The sequence below is a fragment of the Gossypium hirsutum genome, chromosome D05 (genome assembly GCF_007990345.1).
Source record: "Gossypium hirsutum isolate 1008001.06 chromosome D05, Gossypium_hirsutum_v2.1, whole genome shotgun sequence".
Lineage (NCBI taxonomy): Eukaryota > Viridiplantae > Streptophyta > Magnoliopsida > Malvales > Malvaceae > Gossypium > Gossypium hirsutum.
In genome coordinates, this window is record NC_053441.1 from 54068903 (window position 1) to 54087664 (window position 18762).

The 18762-nt window shown below is 32.6% G+C and overlaps 1 protein-coding gene and 1 long non-coding RNA gene across 2 annotated transcripts; both read right to left on the bottom strand.

Moving 5' to 3' along the window:
* Nucleotides 1-1045: 1045 nt before the first annotated feature.
* LOC107903997 (uncharacterized) lies at nt 1046-2244 on the bottom strand. The gene is made up of 2 exons (XR_001686056.2): nt 1458-2244; nt 1046-1350 (listed from the first exon to the last, which is right to left on the bottom strand). It is a non-coding gene; the product is annotated as an uncharacterized lncRNA (long non-coding RNA).
* A 3255-nt stretch (nt 2245-5499) lies between these two features.
* On the bottom strand, nt 5500-7286 carry LOC107903998 (cyclin-dependent kinase B1-2). The gene is made up of 3 exons (XM_016830238.2): nt 7141-7286; nt 6916-7054; nt 5500-5886 (listed from the first exon to the last, which is right to left on the bottom strand). The coding sequence occupies exons 1-3, from the start codon at nt 7269-7271 to the stop codon at nt 5794-5796; spliced, it is 363 nt and encodes a 120-aa protein (XP_016685727.1). The 5' UTR covers nt 7272-7286; the 3' UTR covers nt 5500-5793.
* Nucleotides 7287-18762: the final 11476 nt, after the last annotated feature.

Genomic DNA, 18762 nt, shown 5'->3' on the forward strand with positions numbered 1-18762 from the left:
ATCTATTGTAAATTTCATATCTTTCAAATGTGTTAATATCTTTAATTTATTCCAACTTCTACATATATTATATATAATATTTTATGAAATTTTTCACTTCTCTTGTATTATTTCTTTAAAATTAGTGTACATAGGTATTGCATTTTTTTATGTCTTTTTTTTTATTTTAAAAGCTCAATAGTGCATTATTATTTCATGTATAATCTATTAGTTTAAAATGTTCATACATTGTTCATCCTAGATTTTTTTATATACTTTATTAATAATAATTCCCTTTCCTTAATGCCATTTGTTTTTTAGTTATTTTAAAACTTGTAAGCATTAATTGGCTTGTTTTTTTATTAGCTTTTAAATATTGATATTGGTATTGGTATAATGTAATTATTGTTGTTATGCTGGTTTATACTTATTTATTATTCATTCTTCATTAGTGTACATTTTATTTTCGAATTATCATTTCGCATTACACATCATTATTCCATCGTTTTTCGTTCAAAAGATTGCGTTTAATATAAATGTCTAAGTCATTTTATACAAAAGTTTTCCAAGAATAATGTGATACTCGAAATCCGGGTTCCTCGAGGAAATTGTACCCTAATTTACTGGGCCTATATTTTCCTTGTGGAATTTAAGAAATTGTGTATCCCTTTTGTAATCAAAAGGTAAAAAAAGCAATTTCAAACCAAAGCTCTCTTAAGAATTCAAAAATGGTGATCATTCCTCGTACGTAATTGACTCTCGAACCCATTTTTCTAAATCTCGTAGACCAAAATCGTTTTTAGGCGATCCAATCACGCTTCAATACAAGATTGGTGGCAAATCCAATTTTTATTTTTAAGTCGACAACTAATTTTGGTTTTCAAAAAAATGGTTTCGACAATCATCATCCAAATTAAATGCCTCATCATCAAGCCTTCTTGTTTAAAATTCAACTACATTAACAAGTGCAAAAATAACAATGTAATTTTTCTATTTAAATGAGTTAGATGAGAAACAACATGAACACATGGGAAGAATATTTCAGTAATAGCCAAAGAATCATAAATTGAAGCTAAATCAACAATTTTCATCAGTATATCCATTAATTATTGGTTGAGAAAACAATGAAGACATCAAATAAGAAGCTAACGTTCAGTTACAACACAAACAAATAGCCAAATAACAACAATCAATCTATATTAAACCATCAGGAAACTTATTGACAATCTAGTTCTATTAGTAAGTATTTCACTTACTCGAAGTCCCGTTTACCATACAATCGTTGAGGAGAGCCTTATACTTCTTCTTACGAGCATCCATCATAAGCCTTCTTCAACAACCCATTTCGTCGCTTAGAGAAGGTGACTTTCCCTAAAAGGATGCATTCATTTTTAAGGCTTCCCACTTTCAATTGTCTTGCAACATATTAATATATAGTAAAGGGTTTGGTTTGCAATTGTTTATAACATGATTAATACCTTGGATTGAAAATCGTTTTTCGAACATAGCTGCGATGTTTAGTTCTGCAACAAATTCAGTTATGGACCCAATGATGAAAAGTCTACCATCGACATTTAAGTAGACAAGGTTTCTTTGGAGGTAGGCTGCTCCAATACAATCCAGAATAACATCAACACATGCCATTAATGGTGGAAGACAAAATTTCTCTTCTTTTCAATGTTAAAAACCTCTAACAAAGTCGATTTTAAACACAAACCCTAAAAGCTTAAAACAACAAAAAAAATACTCACCAAAAATTAAGAAGAAAAAATACTTCAAATGGTTCTGGTTGAGCTCATATATATAAAGGAAAATTGTGTATAGATATTCAATGGAAATTATATTTTAAGGAAAATCCAGATAGATTTTCCAATGGAATTCACAAATTAAGAATGTACTACAGTCAATAGAACAAAAAAAAATTAATGGTTAAAGGAAGAAGAAAGGAATAATCAAACTTGTAAAAATGGCAAAAAATGAACAAAAAAAAGTTCAAAAAGCCCTAAAAGGATTAATAGAACAAAAAAAAAAGAACTTACTTGATGAAACAAGTACAACCCAGAGAAAACAGGTGAGAAACAACCCACAAGGAAATGAATAAACCCAGAGAATGATAAAGAACAGAAGAAGACTGAAGAAGGAAGGAGGGTTTGATACTTTTGATTTAGAGATTTTGATTTAGGAATGAGGGTCGAGGGGTTTGATTTTGGGAGAAATGAAATAGGATTTGATTTGGGGAAAATGGTGGGCAGGCGGGGAAAATAAAAGCCAAAAGGGTTTGGGGGGGAGATGAAAAAAAATAATATAATTTTAATTTATTAAAATAATATATTTAATTTATTCAAGTTATTCGAATTTGAAAATTCAACTCGATTAGAACTTAAAATTTAAAAAACAATTTGAGTTGATTCATTTAACTCGAATAACTCGAATCAAACAACTCGAAATTTAAACTTTTTTTCGATTTTTTCGAATCGAATTAAATCGAGTTTTACTCACCCCTACTGTTGATTGTGTCATTTTGGAAGGGCATTTTTGAAAATATTAAATTAAGAGTTTAATAATTTATTATGATTAAATTTGAAATTTAATCTTTATATTTTAATTTGATATGATTTTTTTATTTTTATAAAATTCTTAATTAATTTAAATGATGAACATTGTTAATTAATTTTATTAAAAAAACAAAGAAGCAAAGATTCAATTAAAGAATCGATTTAATAAATAAAACTAACAAGCAATCGATTCAAAGAAGCAAAGAATCGATCAAAGAATCGATTTTTTTTTTGATAAAATGATTGGGTACTGTATTGAATTAAACAAATAGCGAACAAAGCCCAGAATTTTAGGCCCGGTCACAAACCAAATGAAAAATGGGAAATTCAGCCTCACTGTTTTTAAAATGACAGCTTCCTAATAATTAAAAGGAAACAAAGCATTTAATGAAAAATAAACAGAAAATCTACCCAATCAAATCCAAAACGGTTAGCATCCATTTTCTACCGTTTAGTCAAATTGTAATCCAACCTTCTGACGATAGCAATTCCCAAGAGATAAGATTAAGGTCACGTTTGGTTCGCTGTATTGGATTAGAGGTGTATTGGATTAGAGGTGTAATAGCAAATCAACTGTTTGGTTGAATGTAATGGAATAGAGGCGTAATAGTAAAACTGTGTTTGGTTGAATGTAATAGAGGTGTAATAGCATAATGGAGAAAACTAAAATGACCAGAATACCCTTAGCATAAATTTGTTTTGGTAAATGATTATTGTTATTGTTATTTAAATTTTAATAAGATTATTTATTATAAAAAATAAATAATTTAATCATATTTAAACATAATTATTATTAAATATATTAAATATATTATAATTAAAATATATAATTTAATAAAATTCTTAATAATTAATATTCTTATATGAATTTACTCAAATCATAATATATGATACTATAAAAGATAATTTGAAATGATTAATATTAAATATATTTTAATTAAAATATATGATTTAATAAAATTTAAAATAATTATAACTAATAAATTATCTTATATGAATTTGTATAATTTAAAATAATTATTATTACATATAATTTAATAAGATATAATTTCATAAAATTATTGATAATAAATTTTCTTATATGAATTTATATAATTTAAAATAATTTATATAATAAATCTATTGTATAACTTTCTCAAAGAGGTTCTTTCATCGTCGGGCATGGGTGTTGAAACCAGATACTTTAAGAAAAATGAATACTCTGACAGGGGTATAAAAAAGGGATACTTCAAGCAAAATGAAAAGTCGGAGAAACATAGCTCTGTATATTCTCTCAGTTGCTATATTTTTTGGTTTTCTTACCTTATTCTCTGAATTTTCTTCCTCAATGAGGTTCTTTTTTTATTTTTTGATTTTAGCTTTGCCCCTATGGCATGAACCTTGTGATGAATTAAAAAATTAAAGAAATATATAAAAATGGGTAAAATTACAATGAATCATTACTCCAAAGTTATAAACTAGTTATTCTAATATGATATTAAAATGCCAAGAGTGCAAAACAAATAATTTTCCAAGGATACCAGATCAGAAGGGACTTAAAAGGCCAACTAGACAGAGAAATTCAAGCAGATGCATCGCCGTATTTCATCATTGATATGTTGCATTTTGGATCATAATTCAAATTCAACTACAAATTATAGGTTAATGGGTTTGAAGCAGCACCAACAACTGTAGCCATGGGATTCGACAAATTGGGAGTAGCAAGAATTGCAGTAGTGGTGTTTGATGGAACTATAGTTCCTACATTCAAACAAGTTCAGTCGGTTAAGTATCTAGCATTTCAATATGATTCAACAAGCATACAACTATGATAAAGAGGAGTTACTCTTAGTAACTAGGAAAAATATGACATAAAAAGACATCAACTTATTTTTCCCATGAAGCAAAAAAAGAACATCTTAACACCATACATCAGTGGCAAGCAAGACCAAGTCATTTTGCCTCTATATTAATGGATTTTCTAGCAGCAATCTGAAACACAACTCCATAAGTTAAGCTATCATAAAGATACAATTATGGCTATAATAGTGGACCTTTATAAACTTTAAAATATAGCAGCCAAGTACATTGAATAATAAACTTGAGCAAAAGGCTGCAGAAGAAAAAAGCAAACTGATTTCTATGATAGAGAAATCAATGCCCGTATTGATAAAGAGAAGGCCAACAACCACAATAATAAAGAGACATTTAAGCCATCTAAGAAAAAACATAAGCATCCATGTTAATCAGATTCACCATTTTGACCATGCAACAACTTATAGAAAGATATAGAAAAAAACGCTTATGAAAACAACTAAACATGAAAAAATACCTGCATATATCGCACAACAGTACTAGTATAATCAACAGCTCTCCTTTGGATCAGCCTTCTCATTCTTTTCGCAGCAAATTTGTCACCATGAGCTGAAAGAAGTATTTAATAGAAAAAATAAAAGAATTTTGTCAAAACTAAAATTTAGATAGCCTAACTTTCCAATCATTTCAAAGGAAAATCGTAAACTCAACAATTTCAAGGATTAAACTGTGGGGGTTTTAAGCATTTTAACCATCTACTTTGAGGCCAAGGAAGTATACAGCAGTAAAATTTTGCAATTTTCTCTCAAGGTCTGCACATATGTTCTATGCTTATAATCAGATTTCCTTCTAAAAGTGACAAACAATCCAAACTAGAAACACAGTCTAATTTGAAGTAGAAATCTATTAGACTGTTGTACCAACGACGATTTAGCACCAAAACTTAAGATCATAGTCAAATATGGTTCAATGACAAATATATAATTGCAAAATCATCACATCAATGTCTCCTTTCACGTCCTCTTCAACTGTCATTACAATTTCTTCAAACAAGATGTTCCAGAACCAAACATCCATTACTCATCATCATTGGTTTTTCAACAAAAAAAAAACATAAACAGATCAATAAAAGTTAAAAAACCGAAATTTGAAGTTACCCGAAGATGCTCAATGAAAAGATTAAAACCGCATTAAATTAGATATCAAGAGAAGTTTCAAAGTGAACTGGTTGATATTTGTATCATTACAAACTTGTAAAAGGTTACACACGAATAAAAAAACAACTTGTCAGAGACTGTGGATCACCTAGTTGATGACAACTAATCTCCCGACACATATTTTGAAGCTCAGAAGTTGGTGCTTTAGAGTTTAGGCTCAAGGAAGCGAGCACCTAGTGAAAAGCAATGTACCATTCTAAGCGAGAAAAGAAAAAATCCATATAATACTATAACCATACAATGCAAATTCAGAATTGGGACTTATCAAGGCTGTCAAAATAAGGATGATCCATAGCTGCTTTTGCTGATATTCTCTCTGCAGGGTCATATTTAAGCATCTTCTGCAATAACCAAAAACAAGAAGCTATTAGCCTCCAAAATGTGCAAGTAATAGAGAAGTAAATCAGTAAATCATGAGCATGAACTAAATGTTGTCATTGTCACAGACGGTAAACCCTTTTTATGTGTTATATCATTCCGAAATTATTTGGCAATGATCATGTTGTATGACTTGAAATTGGCATCCTTGCAAAAAGGCTAAGGAAATCGGAATTAAAAGAGTAAAAGGCACCAAACAGACTACTTTCAGTTCCTTCTTTTGCTGTGCATATACCTATGCATTAAGGTCAGTGGACATATAGAACTGATAAATTTCATGTATATCACTACTTGTTCCTTTCTATTCTTTAAATATTTGACTTTGAACATATGATCATAGATTAAAAAGCTTTTATTGACTTGAATCACTCTGACCATTGCTATAATCCTAGTATAACATGCAACGAAATTCCAAGTGAATTCTAAATAGCTTCGATGCTTTTTCTATCAGTATTCTCTACCCTCTTAGTCCTATTCACATGGCCTAAATGTTAATCATGCTAGACTTTATTTTTTTCTCTCAAAATTCTTCCCCATGGCAAGACTGCAATTGTGAGTTGAAGACGACCTGCACTTGGATAAGTGTCAAATACAAGTATTGTCCGACTCAAATATGCTTAGTTTTTTTTTCATGCATTTTGAGAATCATATGAATTATTCATACTATTGTAATGTATTTAATTTACTATGATTGTAAACTAACAATTTTTTTCACAATCATTTTGGATTTTTTAAATTAATCCATGACTATATAATTTGAACTTTTTGGGAGTTTGCTTGTTGGCAGCTTAATAGAAGTAAAAAAAAAAAATTCAACGGTACTTAATTTTCTTCTTAAACTCTAATATGTAGAATGGTTGCTGCTGAAATGAGACTATATCAACGGATATTTGTTTGAAACAAAGAATAAATCTACATTAGAAAACATGACTATATTATGATGCTTTGATTTGAACAGTTTGTTGATGTTTAGTAAAAGAATGAGGACTTACAGAGAGGAGATCAACCCCTTCAGGAGAAAGGGAAGGAACAGCGCGTTCCAAGTTCTGAGGCTCCCACCGTGGGTACACGTGCCAATCCCTTAGAGAGGTAACCCTAGGCCATTGCTTCTCAGTTGGGGTGCCCAGTAACCTTTTCAATTTTCACCCAATTAAGAAAAAAGAACGAGAAAAAGGGCGGTAGCTAGGAAGAGATACATTGGGAAGAAACAAATATACCTGAAAATGTGGAGCAATTGCTGGAATTCAGAATCCCCCGGGAACAATGCTTGCCTTCTAACCATTTCGGCGAAGATGCATCCAACAGACCACATGTCGACGGAGGTGGAGTAGTGAGTAGAACCAAGCATGGCTAAAAAACCGACAAAAAACACAGAATAGAAATGTTAAAAAGAATGGAAAAATCAAAGAAAAAACGCTTCACTATTTCTTCAATGGATTAAGCTACAATTTCCAATTTTGTGAATATATTGAAGAGAAAAAGAGAGGGTTTTGGTGTGCGGAGCAGATAGTGTTGGGAGGAAATGGGGAAGGGAAATTTGATGCCGAGACGAGAAGAAACGATGACGACAGATTAATCAACGGAATCAGTGGGAAATGGGAGGAGAAAATGATTAGGACGGAAGAGGAGAGGGTCGGGTAGGGAGGGAGGGTAAAACAGAGAGATGGGGAGGGAGGCCGGGCGTAATGGCTAATACAACGATTTGGGAATGGATTGTAAAACACGGGAATTTGGGGATTAGGGGCGTAATGTAATACGCGCGTAATGGCTAATACAGCGAACCAAACGCCGGATTAGGGGCGTAATGTAATACGCGCGTAATCGGGGCGTAATGGATTGGGTAATACGGCGAACCAAACACGCCCTAAGTTTGCTATCTGCTTTTGAAAACATTTCCTTCATTCTCTCCTTCAATCCGGGTTTCTTGGTCCTCTCCTCTTCCAGTCAAGAACATGCCGATCTAGATCTTCTCCCATCAGGTAAACTTTTCCTCTCTGTCAAGAGCACTTTTTGCCAACTTATGCGCATGCGAGTTCTCTAATCGATGAATGTATTGAAAATTTAGTTCCTGGAAACATGATTTCTGATTGTGGATATCATTGATAATAGCCCCAATCACTGATTTATCTAGTGAATTCTTTCGACATTTTTTTACGACTGTTTTGGAATCCCCATGATTTTGATTGATGGCCTTCTTAGTGAGATTCCTAACTTTATACTTTCCAAACAAGCGTACGCCTCTGCTGCGATTCCTGTTGCTGACTTGGAACTTCTTCTGTCAAACACTGCGTCGAACTGTATCGCTGCTTTTGGTAATTCCTTCTGAGCCCTGCAATTTCTGATCATAGCTTTTTTTATCTTCATTGCTCTTACTCCTTCATTCTCTGCCATTTGTCTTTGAATACTTTGTGCTAAAGCCTGTCCCGTTTTTTTCCCTTCATGTATAAATTGGTTTCTGGAGACCCAAATCGACCATAAAGCATAACAAAAAAGTCGTCACTCAGCATCATTTCCTTTCTTAAAAACCCAGGTTAGCCACTCCCAAAGGCTTTGATTTGTGTTATCCATGACCAAGGTCAGATTTAACGAGTTCCAAACTTCTTTTGTTATAGGGCACTCTCAGAATACATGGAGCCTTTCTTCAAACCAGGACCGGCAACGAGGACATTCATCATTAGTAATGACTTTCCTGCATCTGATATTAACAAAATTGGGAATATAGTCCCAAGAGATTCTCCAAATAGTCATTGTAATTTTTGGGGAAGCTGTAAGCCCCATAGTTTCCTATAAAATTCCTTAGATTCGGTCTGTAATAAATAATCAGTAGGATTTAGAGTAGCCTATTGTAATAGTTTATAAGCGCTACGTACAGAAAATTAGTCGAATAATTCTCCCTTCCAGACTTGGACGTCTTCATGCTCTGTCTCAACTAACGACATCTGTACAATTTTCTGAGCTGTTTTCGCTTGAAAGGTAATATTAATCAAGTCCTCCCTCCATCTCCTATTTGAATTATCAATAAGATCCGAGACTAATTGTAGTTCCCCATTATTTAATCTGCTTTGTCCTTCAACTCTGTCGATTCCCTGTATCCAACTGTCCTCCCAAATAGAGATTTTGTCCCCCTACCCACTTTCCAACACAATCCTTTTTGGAGAAGACCTTTTGCTGCCCAAATACTCCTCCAGGTGAGTGAAGGTAAATTCCCCAACTCTACCTTAAGAAAACATGATCATGGATAATATTTTGCTTTTAGAACTCTGGCTAATAACGAATTTGGATTATCAAGAAGTCGTCATATTTGTCTTTCCAATAACGAAATATTAAATTAAGCAAGATTTCTAAAACCTAAACCACCGTTTTCTTTTAAGGAACAAAGATTTTTCCAAGTGCACCAATGGATTCCCCTTTTCCCACATCCCTTCTGCCACCAGAACTTGGCTATGATACTCTCCATATCGTCACATAGTGCTTTAGGTAATAAAAAATAGGCCATTGTATAAGTTGAAAGAGCATGAAGAATAGCCTTTATGAATACTTCTTTCCCTCCCTGCGATAAGAACTTAATGCTCCAGTTATCAATACATTTTTTGAGTCTATCCTTTAAATTCTAAAAAGATTCTTTTTTCCTCCGACCCACCATTATAGGAAATCCTAAATAACGTTTTGGTTCATTAGAGCTTTGACCGCCAAAATATTGACAACTAATTTCTTATCCTCCTCCATTGTATTCTTGCTGAAAAAAATAGTTGATTTATCAAAATTTACACATTGTCCTGAGCAAGACTTGTATTCGCATAGAATGTTCTTGAAAAGATTAGCTCCCATGCTTGTTGCCTCTCCAAACAGAATGCAATCATCAGTAAATAATAGATGGGATATCTGCGGGTTGTTCCTACTGATCCTAACACCTTTCAGAAGACCTCTATTTGTTGCTAGTCTCAGTAGGCTTGACAACCCTTCACCACATAAAAGGAATAAAAATGGGCTAAGTGGATCCCCTTGTCTAAGTCCTCTAGCTGGGCAGAATTTTTCTTCGATATGTCCATTGATAATTACTGAATAAGAAACCGTAGTAACACAATTCATGATAGTATTTACCCAACTTTGATCAAATCCCATCTGTAACATTATCCTGTTTAAGAAATCCCATTCTACTCTGTCATATGCTTTACTCATATCAAATTTAACAGCCATATACGATTTTTCCCCAATCTCTTCTGTTTTAACTTGTGCAATATTTCGTAGGCTAACAGCACATTATCTGAAATAAGCCGACCTGGTACAAAAGCACTTTGCGCCTCATCAACACATTTTCCAATGACTCCACTTAATTGATTTGCTATAATCTTTGCAATTATTTTATAGAGAACATTACATAGGCTAATTGGCCTGAATTGCGACATATTAGAGGGGCTAGGAACTTTTGGGATAAGTACTATATTTGTAGAGTAATTGGACTTACCTCCCTAACGCCGTTTAATATCTGTAAACAAAAGGTGGGAACATCATCCCCGATTGTTTGCCAACACTTTTGATAAAAGAGGGCTGGAAAACCATCTTCTCTTAGTGCCTTCGTGGGTCCCATGGCAAAAACAGCTTCTATAACTTCATCTTTAGTATATACTGCTGTCAGCTTTCAGTTGTCTTCCTCAAAGATACAATGTTCAACCCTTTCTAATATGTGTTCATACTTCCCCCTTCCTTCTGTTGAAAACAATCTTTTGAAATAAGACCGTGCAACACCTTTCATGTCTTGTAAGTCCCCTATCTCTCTTCCATCTTCATTTTTCTAACTTACGAATGAGATTCTTTTTCCTCCTCTGTGATGCTTAACCATGAAAAATAGTTGTATTTCTGTCCCCATATTTTATCCAATCTATTCGAGCCCTCTGTTTCCAGTAACATTCTTCTTTTTCAAGCTCAAAATTTAAATTGATTTTCGTATCAATCAGTTCAGCCAAAGTCTTATCATCTCTTTCTTCCTCAGCCAACTCCGTTAGTTTCCTTATGAGAACCTGTTTTGTCTTTTTCCTTTCATTTTGAATTTGCTTAGCCAACTTTTTTAATCTTTTTTTTAAAAAATCCAGTTTCTATACCAGCTCTCCTGATGATTTCTCCCAGAAACTCTCAACTTCATTAACAAAAGACTCTTCCAATGACCACCAAGCTTTTAAAATTATAGCTCCTTCTTCGTCCTTCATGCCACCTGTGTTAATAAGAAGTGGACAATGATCTGAGAACGAGTGCACTAAATGCTGAACTCTCACCTCTTGAAACATATTAATCCATTTCGTATTAGCAACTCCTCTGTCTAATCTTTCTTGTATGTTCATCTCCGATAAATTTCCCCTTTTCCAAGTGAACCAGCTACCTTCGTAGCCCACATCGTACAAATGACATTCCTTAAGTGTTCTTCAAAACAATTCCATCCTCCTCTCATCTCTGGACAATTCTCCTTTCTTTTCAAAACCATACATAATTTCATTGAAATCTCCAACAACAAACCATGGGAAATCCACATTAGTAGCCAAACTTTTCAGAACATCCCATGAATCATTTCTATCCTGCACATATGGGGATCCATCGAAACCTGTAAATCTCTATTTGCGTCATTTTTCCTTATCATCTATGAACACATCAATGTGTCTTTTAAAGAATCTACTTAGCGTAATATCAACATCAATTCCCCATGCTAAGCACAATCCTCCTCTCGTACCTTCTGATTCGACTTCAATGCCATTCGTATAACCACATCTTCTACGAGCTCGTTCAATCTACTGACTACCAAGTTTTGTCTCCATAAAGAAGACAATTTGGGGATTATGTAACTTCAGCATCTGCCGAAGTCTTTTAACTGTCCGTAGTCTCCCCAAACCACGAACGTTCCAGCTTATTATTTTAATTGTGCCCGGTCGGCTTGCCTCTTGGCAGCTGTCGATGATAAAAGGTCGAATTCCACCATTTTCCTATTTATTGTAATTGCATTAGCCCTCTCTGCGTTATCAAAAATATCTTCTATTTCCCCATTGTTTTACTTTTTCCCTTCCTCCCCAACTAAGGTCTTGTCTTCTAAATCGTGTTCCATTGTAATATTCATCTGACTCGATCCAAATTTACCCTTTCGCCGCTCAACAGATGACACCCCTCCTTCAATACTAAACCCCAAAATTGGATCAATAATTTTTCCCTTTCGTTCTTTTATATTTCCATCCCTATGTCTTAATCCTCCGGATCGATTTTCCATCCATTTTCCTTCTTCCTCTTCTCGTAGCCATATACTATTCATTGAAAGGGCTCTTTGAGATTACGCTCGCAATGATAAATCCCAACCCAATTCATCTATATATGGTCGTGTCATCATTTTTATCTCACAGAAAGAATCATTATGCCCCAATCTTCCACAGTAGAAACAGAAAAGCGATAACCGATTTAAACTTAACATATGACCTAACCCCATTGCATAAAACCTGCTTCTTCTTTTTCAAAGGCTTCCTAACATCGATCTGTACTCTTACCCTCATGTAATTACGATTTTCCTGTCCTAGATTTGAAGTATCATATTCCAGGAAGACACTTATAAAATTACCAAGTTGAATTGCCAACTTTTCAGAGAATAATCCAATAGGAACATCATGAATTTGGACCCAAAAGGGAGTAAAAATTAGCGGTACTTTTAATGGATCTTCGCCTCTTTCCAACTTGCTCAATAATAATAGGTGATTATTAAAAGTCCATGGTAAACCTTTCAAAACCCTCTCTATATCCATATTATGATAAAACTGAAATAAATGCCTTTTTTCCCCCAAATATCTAATTTGGACCCCATAAACAGGATGCCACAAGTTTGCTATAGTACTTTTCATGGCTGGAAAGTGAATAACACTTGCTATTAAGAAACATCCTACAAGCTGGAAATCTCCCACTTCACTTTGAATACCCGGATCTACTTGAATCTGTAAAATTTTTTCTTCTTCCTCATTAATCGATAATTGTGCTAATTCATTCTCCATGACTGTAGATTTGATTACCAGATAACACAAACACCACTTATCCTAGACTTCAGAACAAGAGAACCTGAAGCATAGAAATCAATTGATAAAACAAAACACAAACGAATAGAAAAACAAGACAAAACTCTTGCCAGCGGTGGCAGACCAAAGCGTGCTAGGGCATTAAAGAATCGATTTAAAACAACAATAATGATTATTAATCAATTTGATATTGATAGTAAGTTAATTTTGTGCTTTTAATGCATCTATTTTTGGCTAATTTTTAATAGAATATTACTAAACTTGTGGTTTCTTACTTAAATCTTATCAAGGATGAAATTAAAGTGCCGAAATTTGAAATCAAGCAAAATGGGCTAAATTGGAATGAAAAGCAAAAATAAAGGCCAAGTTGAAGAGTTACAAAATTAGTGGTTGATTAAAAGTCAGATTTAGAAATTGTCAAACTCTATATATAGAAAAAAATGTGATTTCTGTTGACATAATCTTAGAGGAATCATGCTAAATTTAGCACATAAAAAATATATAAATACCTATCGGTGGCTTGGAAAAACAGACTTGATTTTACACTTGAAATTGGATTGAATATAATTTTTCCTTTATTTTTCCCACGTTTGTAGCATTGGCAAAGCTTTATGCCATTTTCTTTCTTCTACTTTCTTTTGGTGTAATTGCTCCTTAAGTTTATCCCTTTTTTTCCACTTATTACCATTTCATTTAAATTCATTCCCATAATCCATCAAGCATGATTAATTTCATGCTCAATTAAAACCTCATTTAACTTTAGTCCGGTTATCATTCCTATAAAAAATCGTGAGATATGAACCCATACTAAAACCTTTCCACACGATATTCGTTATTTATCCGATATATAGGATAGTTACAATCGTCTTTTAAAGTTAATGCAATTTCAATTCAAAAAGCGCACTTTGGGTTGGAGTTGTTTGGTGTACAGTTGGGAAAACGAGTCGGTCGTTTGCCAAGTTCCAGTTCCAGTTCCAGCGAACAAATTGGTCTGTCCAGGTGGGTAAGGGCTTGTTGGACCTCCGTCAAGGGAGATGGTAATCAGATTTAAACGAACCACGTGGTTGAGGCCGTTGATTCGAGTTGGGCTTTTCTTGATCGTAAGAATGTCGAGATCTTAAATCGCAAACACAAGTTACTTGATTAAATAATAGGTAAGTGTTAGTTTGCAGGTCATACCAGAACCAACTGCACAAAGAAGAGTTGGCGGTTGGGGCGTCCTTGATCGCTATAACCAACTTATCGTTAAGAGAAAGGAAATCCATTTTCAATGATCAGTTCGAGTTTGGAGTGTACCGAGACTAAGGCTAAGCATTCACACATTGATTTACCGACTTAATTTAAATTACTCAATTTTATTTTCACAAATATCATTCTGTTATTATTTCATTTTATTTTTTTCTTTATCAAATAAACTCCCCCTTATTTATTTTTCAACTTTGCATGTACAGGTCATGGGCACGATAGCTGCTAGACTTAGGAATTTGGTCACGTAAACAGGAAAATTAGGAATTTCAGGCATGCATATCCCAACCCTTATACAAAGAGTTAACCAAAACATATGTCGATAAGTCTATCCCGACACTTAGGAAATTGTCAGCCCAAAAGTATCGTCTTAAGGTTGTTTTGTTGTACTTAATTAAAGATATTTGACTTTCAATTTTAGATTCCAATGACAATTAAAAACCCTTCTGCAATTAATGACTCATTATGCCTTTCCAATGGCACTTTTATGCCCTTATACAACTTTAATTGCAGCAGTTAATGAAATTTAATTACAATAAAAATTTCATTTCAAACTCTTCATATACAAATTTTTTAGAGTATAAAAATATCTTTTATAGTAAGTAAAGTACATTGAAACCAAATTTATCAATTCAACTTCTTTTTCTTTTCAGGAATAATTATGTCACTATCTTTTTTCTTGTTTCTAATTTGTCCTTTCATTTGATCCTGCTGGCCTCTTATTTATTTTACAGCTAATTAATCTTATTATTATCATTAAATGTTATATTTAAGTCTATATATTTTTTGCTTATGCATTTGCCTTGTCTTCATCTCTTTCTCTTTTTTTTTTCATTTTTTTAGTTTTTTCCGAATCAAACCACAATGTTGAATAAGTTGATGCTGGTCACTTCAAGAACAAGAAGCAAGCTACAGAAAGCATTGTGTGGTAATAGTAGCAAGCAGAGGAAGAAGACACTGTCAGTAGAGGAGGTGCGATTATGTTGGAAAAGTTGCATTTTATGGGAAATTTAAGGTATATTCTTGATAGGTAAAGGTGGAGAGTTGAATTATAAAATTATGGTTTCATATTCTACTCCATGAGACCTTTACAACGATATATTATATGCTTAAAATGGTTGAGTGATGAATGAGAAATTGATGCTCAAAGTAAGCTACTTGGAAATATTTGTTAAGGATGTAACGCCCCTAACCCGAATCCGTCGCCAAAATAGGGTTACGAAGCATTACCAAAATTTACAGATTAATTTTCAGACGTTTCATTTCATCTAGCATTCATATTTGAAACCAATCAAAATTAAAACATTAATGAGCCAATGTTGGCTAAAATTAACTTATACATGCCATTATAACTAGAATCAAATCATCCAAAATTACCGATAGAACCAATGGATAGTGTGATATATCTCTGACCAGCTTCCAACCCAATCGGGCTTCCGATAATCTGTAGGGTAAATAAATAAAAACAAATACATAAGCAATGAATGCTTAGTAAGCTCGTGTAGTCTTTAATCATATTAGTTCATTTAAAATATGAAATCTATACATATCAAGAATAATCCAATATTAATACAATAGTACTCATGAAGCTATATTCATCAACTCACAAGGTGAATAAATTCACAGTATCAATTACATATTATCCCAAGCTTAGTAGGACTTTATATAACTTTAACTCTTCATAATTTCTTTATTTTCACTTGCATTTCTTTACTTTCCACACTTATTCCATATGCGTGACACACAAGTCATAAACATATCATTCAATCATAGTCACAAGCTAGTGCATTTAACTATAGCCTTTTACAAATTGATCACATGATAGGTCATTTCAAACTCATGTTATCTCACTTCAGGACTTTACTCGTTATATCATTTAAATATCAATGGTTACATTTATTTTAGATCAATACCAATAATAATCTATCAACCTTTCAATTCAACCACATAAGTCTTTTACCGTTTTTTTGTATCGAAGAACGATTTACGGATATAAGTACATCGTTCTTTGGTGCCATAGTCCAACTATGGTCTTGCACATATAAACACTGCCATGGTCTGACCATGGTCTTACATTCATAGTGCCATAACCCAGTTATGGTCTTATCCGTCAATTCATCCTCTGCCACAAAACGATTATACTCAATCCCGCGTTCAAACCAAATTGAGTATTAAATTCGATAATATATTTCCAATAATAATTCATTTCTCAATATTTATAATTCAATTTGGCTTTCATTTGTTAACATCATTTACTATTACATTGAGCCTTTATTTATCTCATGAACAATTAGTTCATGCTTTCTATTCACATTTTCATATTCAATTCACATTTTCAAATTATATTCTACAATCACGTTTCCTTTCAATAGCTCAACTATTTCATTTCGTTTGATTTAACTTTTCATTTAATTACCCCTATTAACAGACTTGGGCTTTGGTGGATACACGGATCCAACCAAACACACCAGTACGGCACATTGTGCCTAAAATGGCACATAGTACCTGATCAGTAATCAATAACGGTAGTAGTGACAGTAACAGTAACAGTATTCAACACACAAAGTGTTGAATCTGTAACAATAACGTTAACAGTATTCGCCACATAAAGTGCCGAATCGATAACAGTAATGGTAACAGTATTCGACACACAAAGTGTCGAATCGGTAATAGTAACAGTAACAGTATTTGAGACACAAAGTGTCGAATCAGTAACAGTAACAGTAGTCGGTATATAAATGTCTGATCAGTAAGCCGGCAAAAACCCGTACTCTTCTATATCCTCTGGCATGCCAACTATATCCGACTAGCTCGACTAGTTAATAGGGTATTTAATTCACCTTTCAGTACAATTTCCATCTTATAATTCCTTATTTCGTTCAGTTTCACAGTAATGCAGTAATTCATTACTTCAGTAATTTCACAGTTCAATGCAGTACACAAAACAATATTTAGTATTCCATAATTCAGTTCAGTATCAGTGTCAATTTCAATACCCAATCATAAATTTTTATTTTACTAAACACATATTTCTTATTCAATTCAATTTGCTAAATTCAATTCAATACTAACACATATACATATATATTATTGATCACCAAATAACATTCACTTTAATCAAAATTGTGACAGCCCGATTTCGACCCTAATCGGACATAGTGGTTTCGGGACCACAAATCTGAGTCAAAAAATATTTTAATATTACTTTTGGAGTTTACTATATGTGAATTTGATTGTGTGAAATTTTCGTGTTTAAATTTTGTTGTTTGAGTAACTGATTAAATAAAAAGGACTTAATCACGTAAAAATAAAAATTTAGAGGTTAAAGCTAAAGTATCTATTTGTTGTTGTCTTTTTATTTGGAAGGTTTAAACATGCAATTAGACCACTAAATAGTTAGTGGATGGCTAAGGACAAAACTAACCTTATTATATATATAAGTTATATTTATTTAAATAAGGCTAAATTAATAATTAACAAATATTATAATATAAGATAGTTAAAAGCATAAAAACATTGGATTATTATCATCTTTCTTAGCCGAAACCAAGAAGGAAGAAAGCCATTAAAGCTTAGTCAAGTTTCGGCCATATTCAAGCTTAAATTCAAGGTTCGTTTTTGTTCGGTTTTCGATAATTTTTACGTTTTTGAGATCGTTGCTTCGAATACTTTAAAACCCATGCCTTAATTTTATGAATTGTTGTTGATTTTGAAATGTACCATTGATGAATGCTTGAGCTTTGTGATACTTGATGATGAAATATGAAAGATATGTGAAAGATTAATATGTTTTGTCTTTGAATTTTTGATGAATTTGAGTAATTAGGGTTAAATTGTAAAAATAAATTTTTGAGGGGTTAAAATGTGAACTAAATGAAATGTGTGGGGTTGTAAAGATACTAGGAATATTTGGCCCTAAAGGACTGTAGTCAAATTTTGTGTATTTTGTGTTTTGAGCAAAAAGAACTAAATTGTAAAAAGTGTGAAATGTTGGGGTAAAATTGTAATTTGCCCATTTATGTGTTTTTAGGCTAAATTGAATAGAATGGTGTTGAAATAAGCTTAAATTGAATATGTTTAGATCAAGAATTAAAGAAAACAGATTTGGATCGGGAAAAGACAAAGGTGGTCGAGTAGCTGATTTAATGGTCGACGACATCCGAGGTAAGTCTATTAGCAAAATAATGTTATTAAACTAGAATATATATATATATATATATATGGAAATCTATCATTCATTTAATAAGTTGAATTAACTTTGTTATTTTCATATTGTTAGCCGAATATACAAGTTGAAATTGGTAGGTTGAAATTTTATTTTACAAATATTGTATATGTTATATCATGCATGTTTGAGTTTAATAAGATGAAATTAATAGCATAAATTATATAAATATATGATGATGTTCGAATGTATAATACAAATTCTTTGAGTTGAATTTAATGATATAAATTGTATGTATGTATGTGGTTCGAATAAATGATGCAATGTTTTGAATTGAATGTAATGTTATGAAATATATATATATATATATAAAAGAGGTTAGAATGTAAGATACA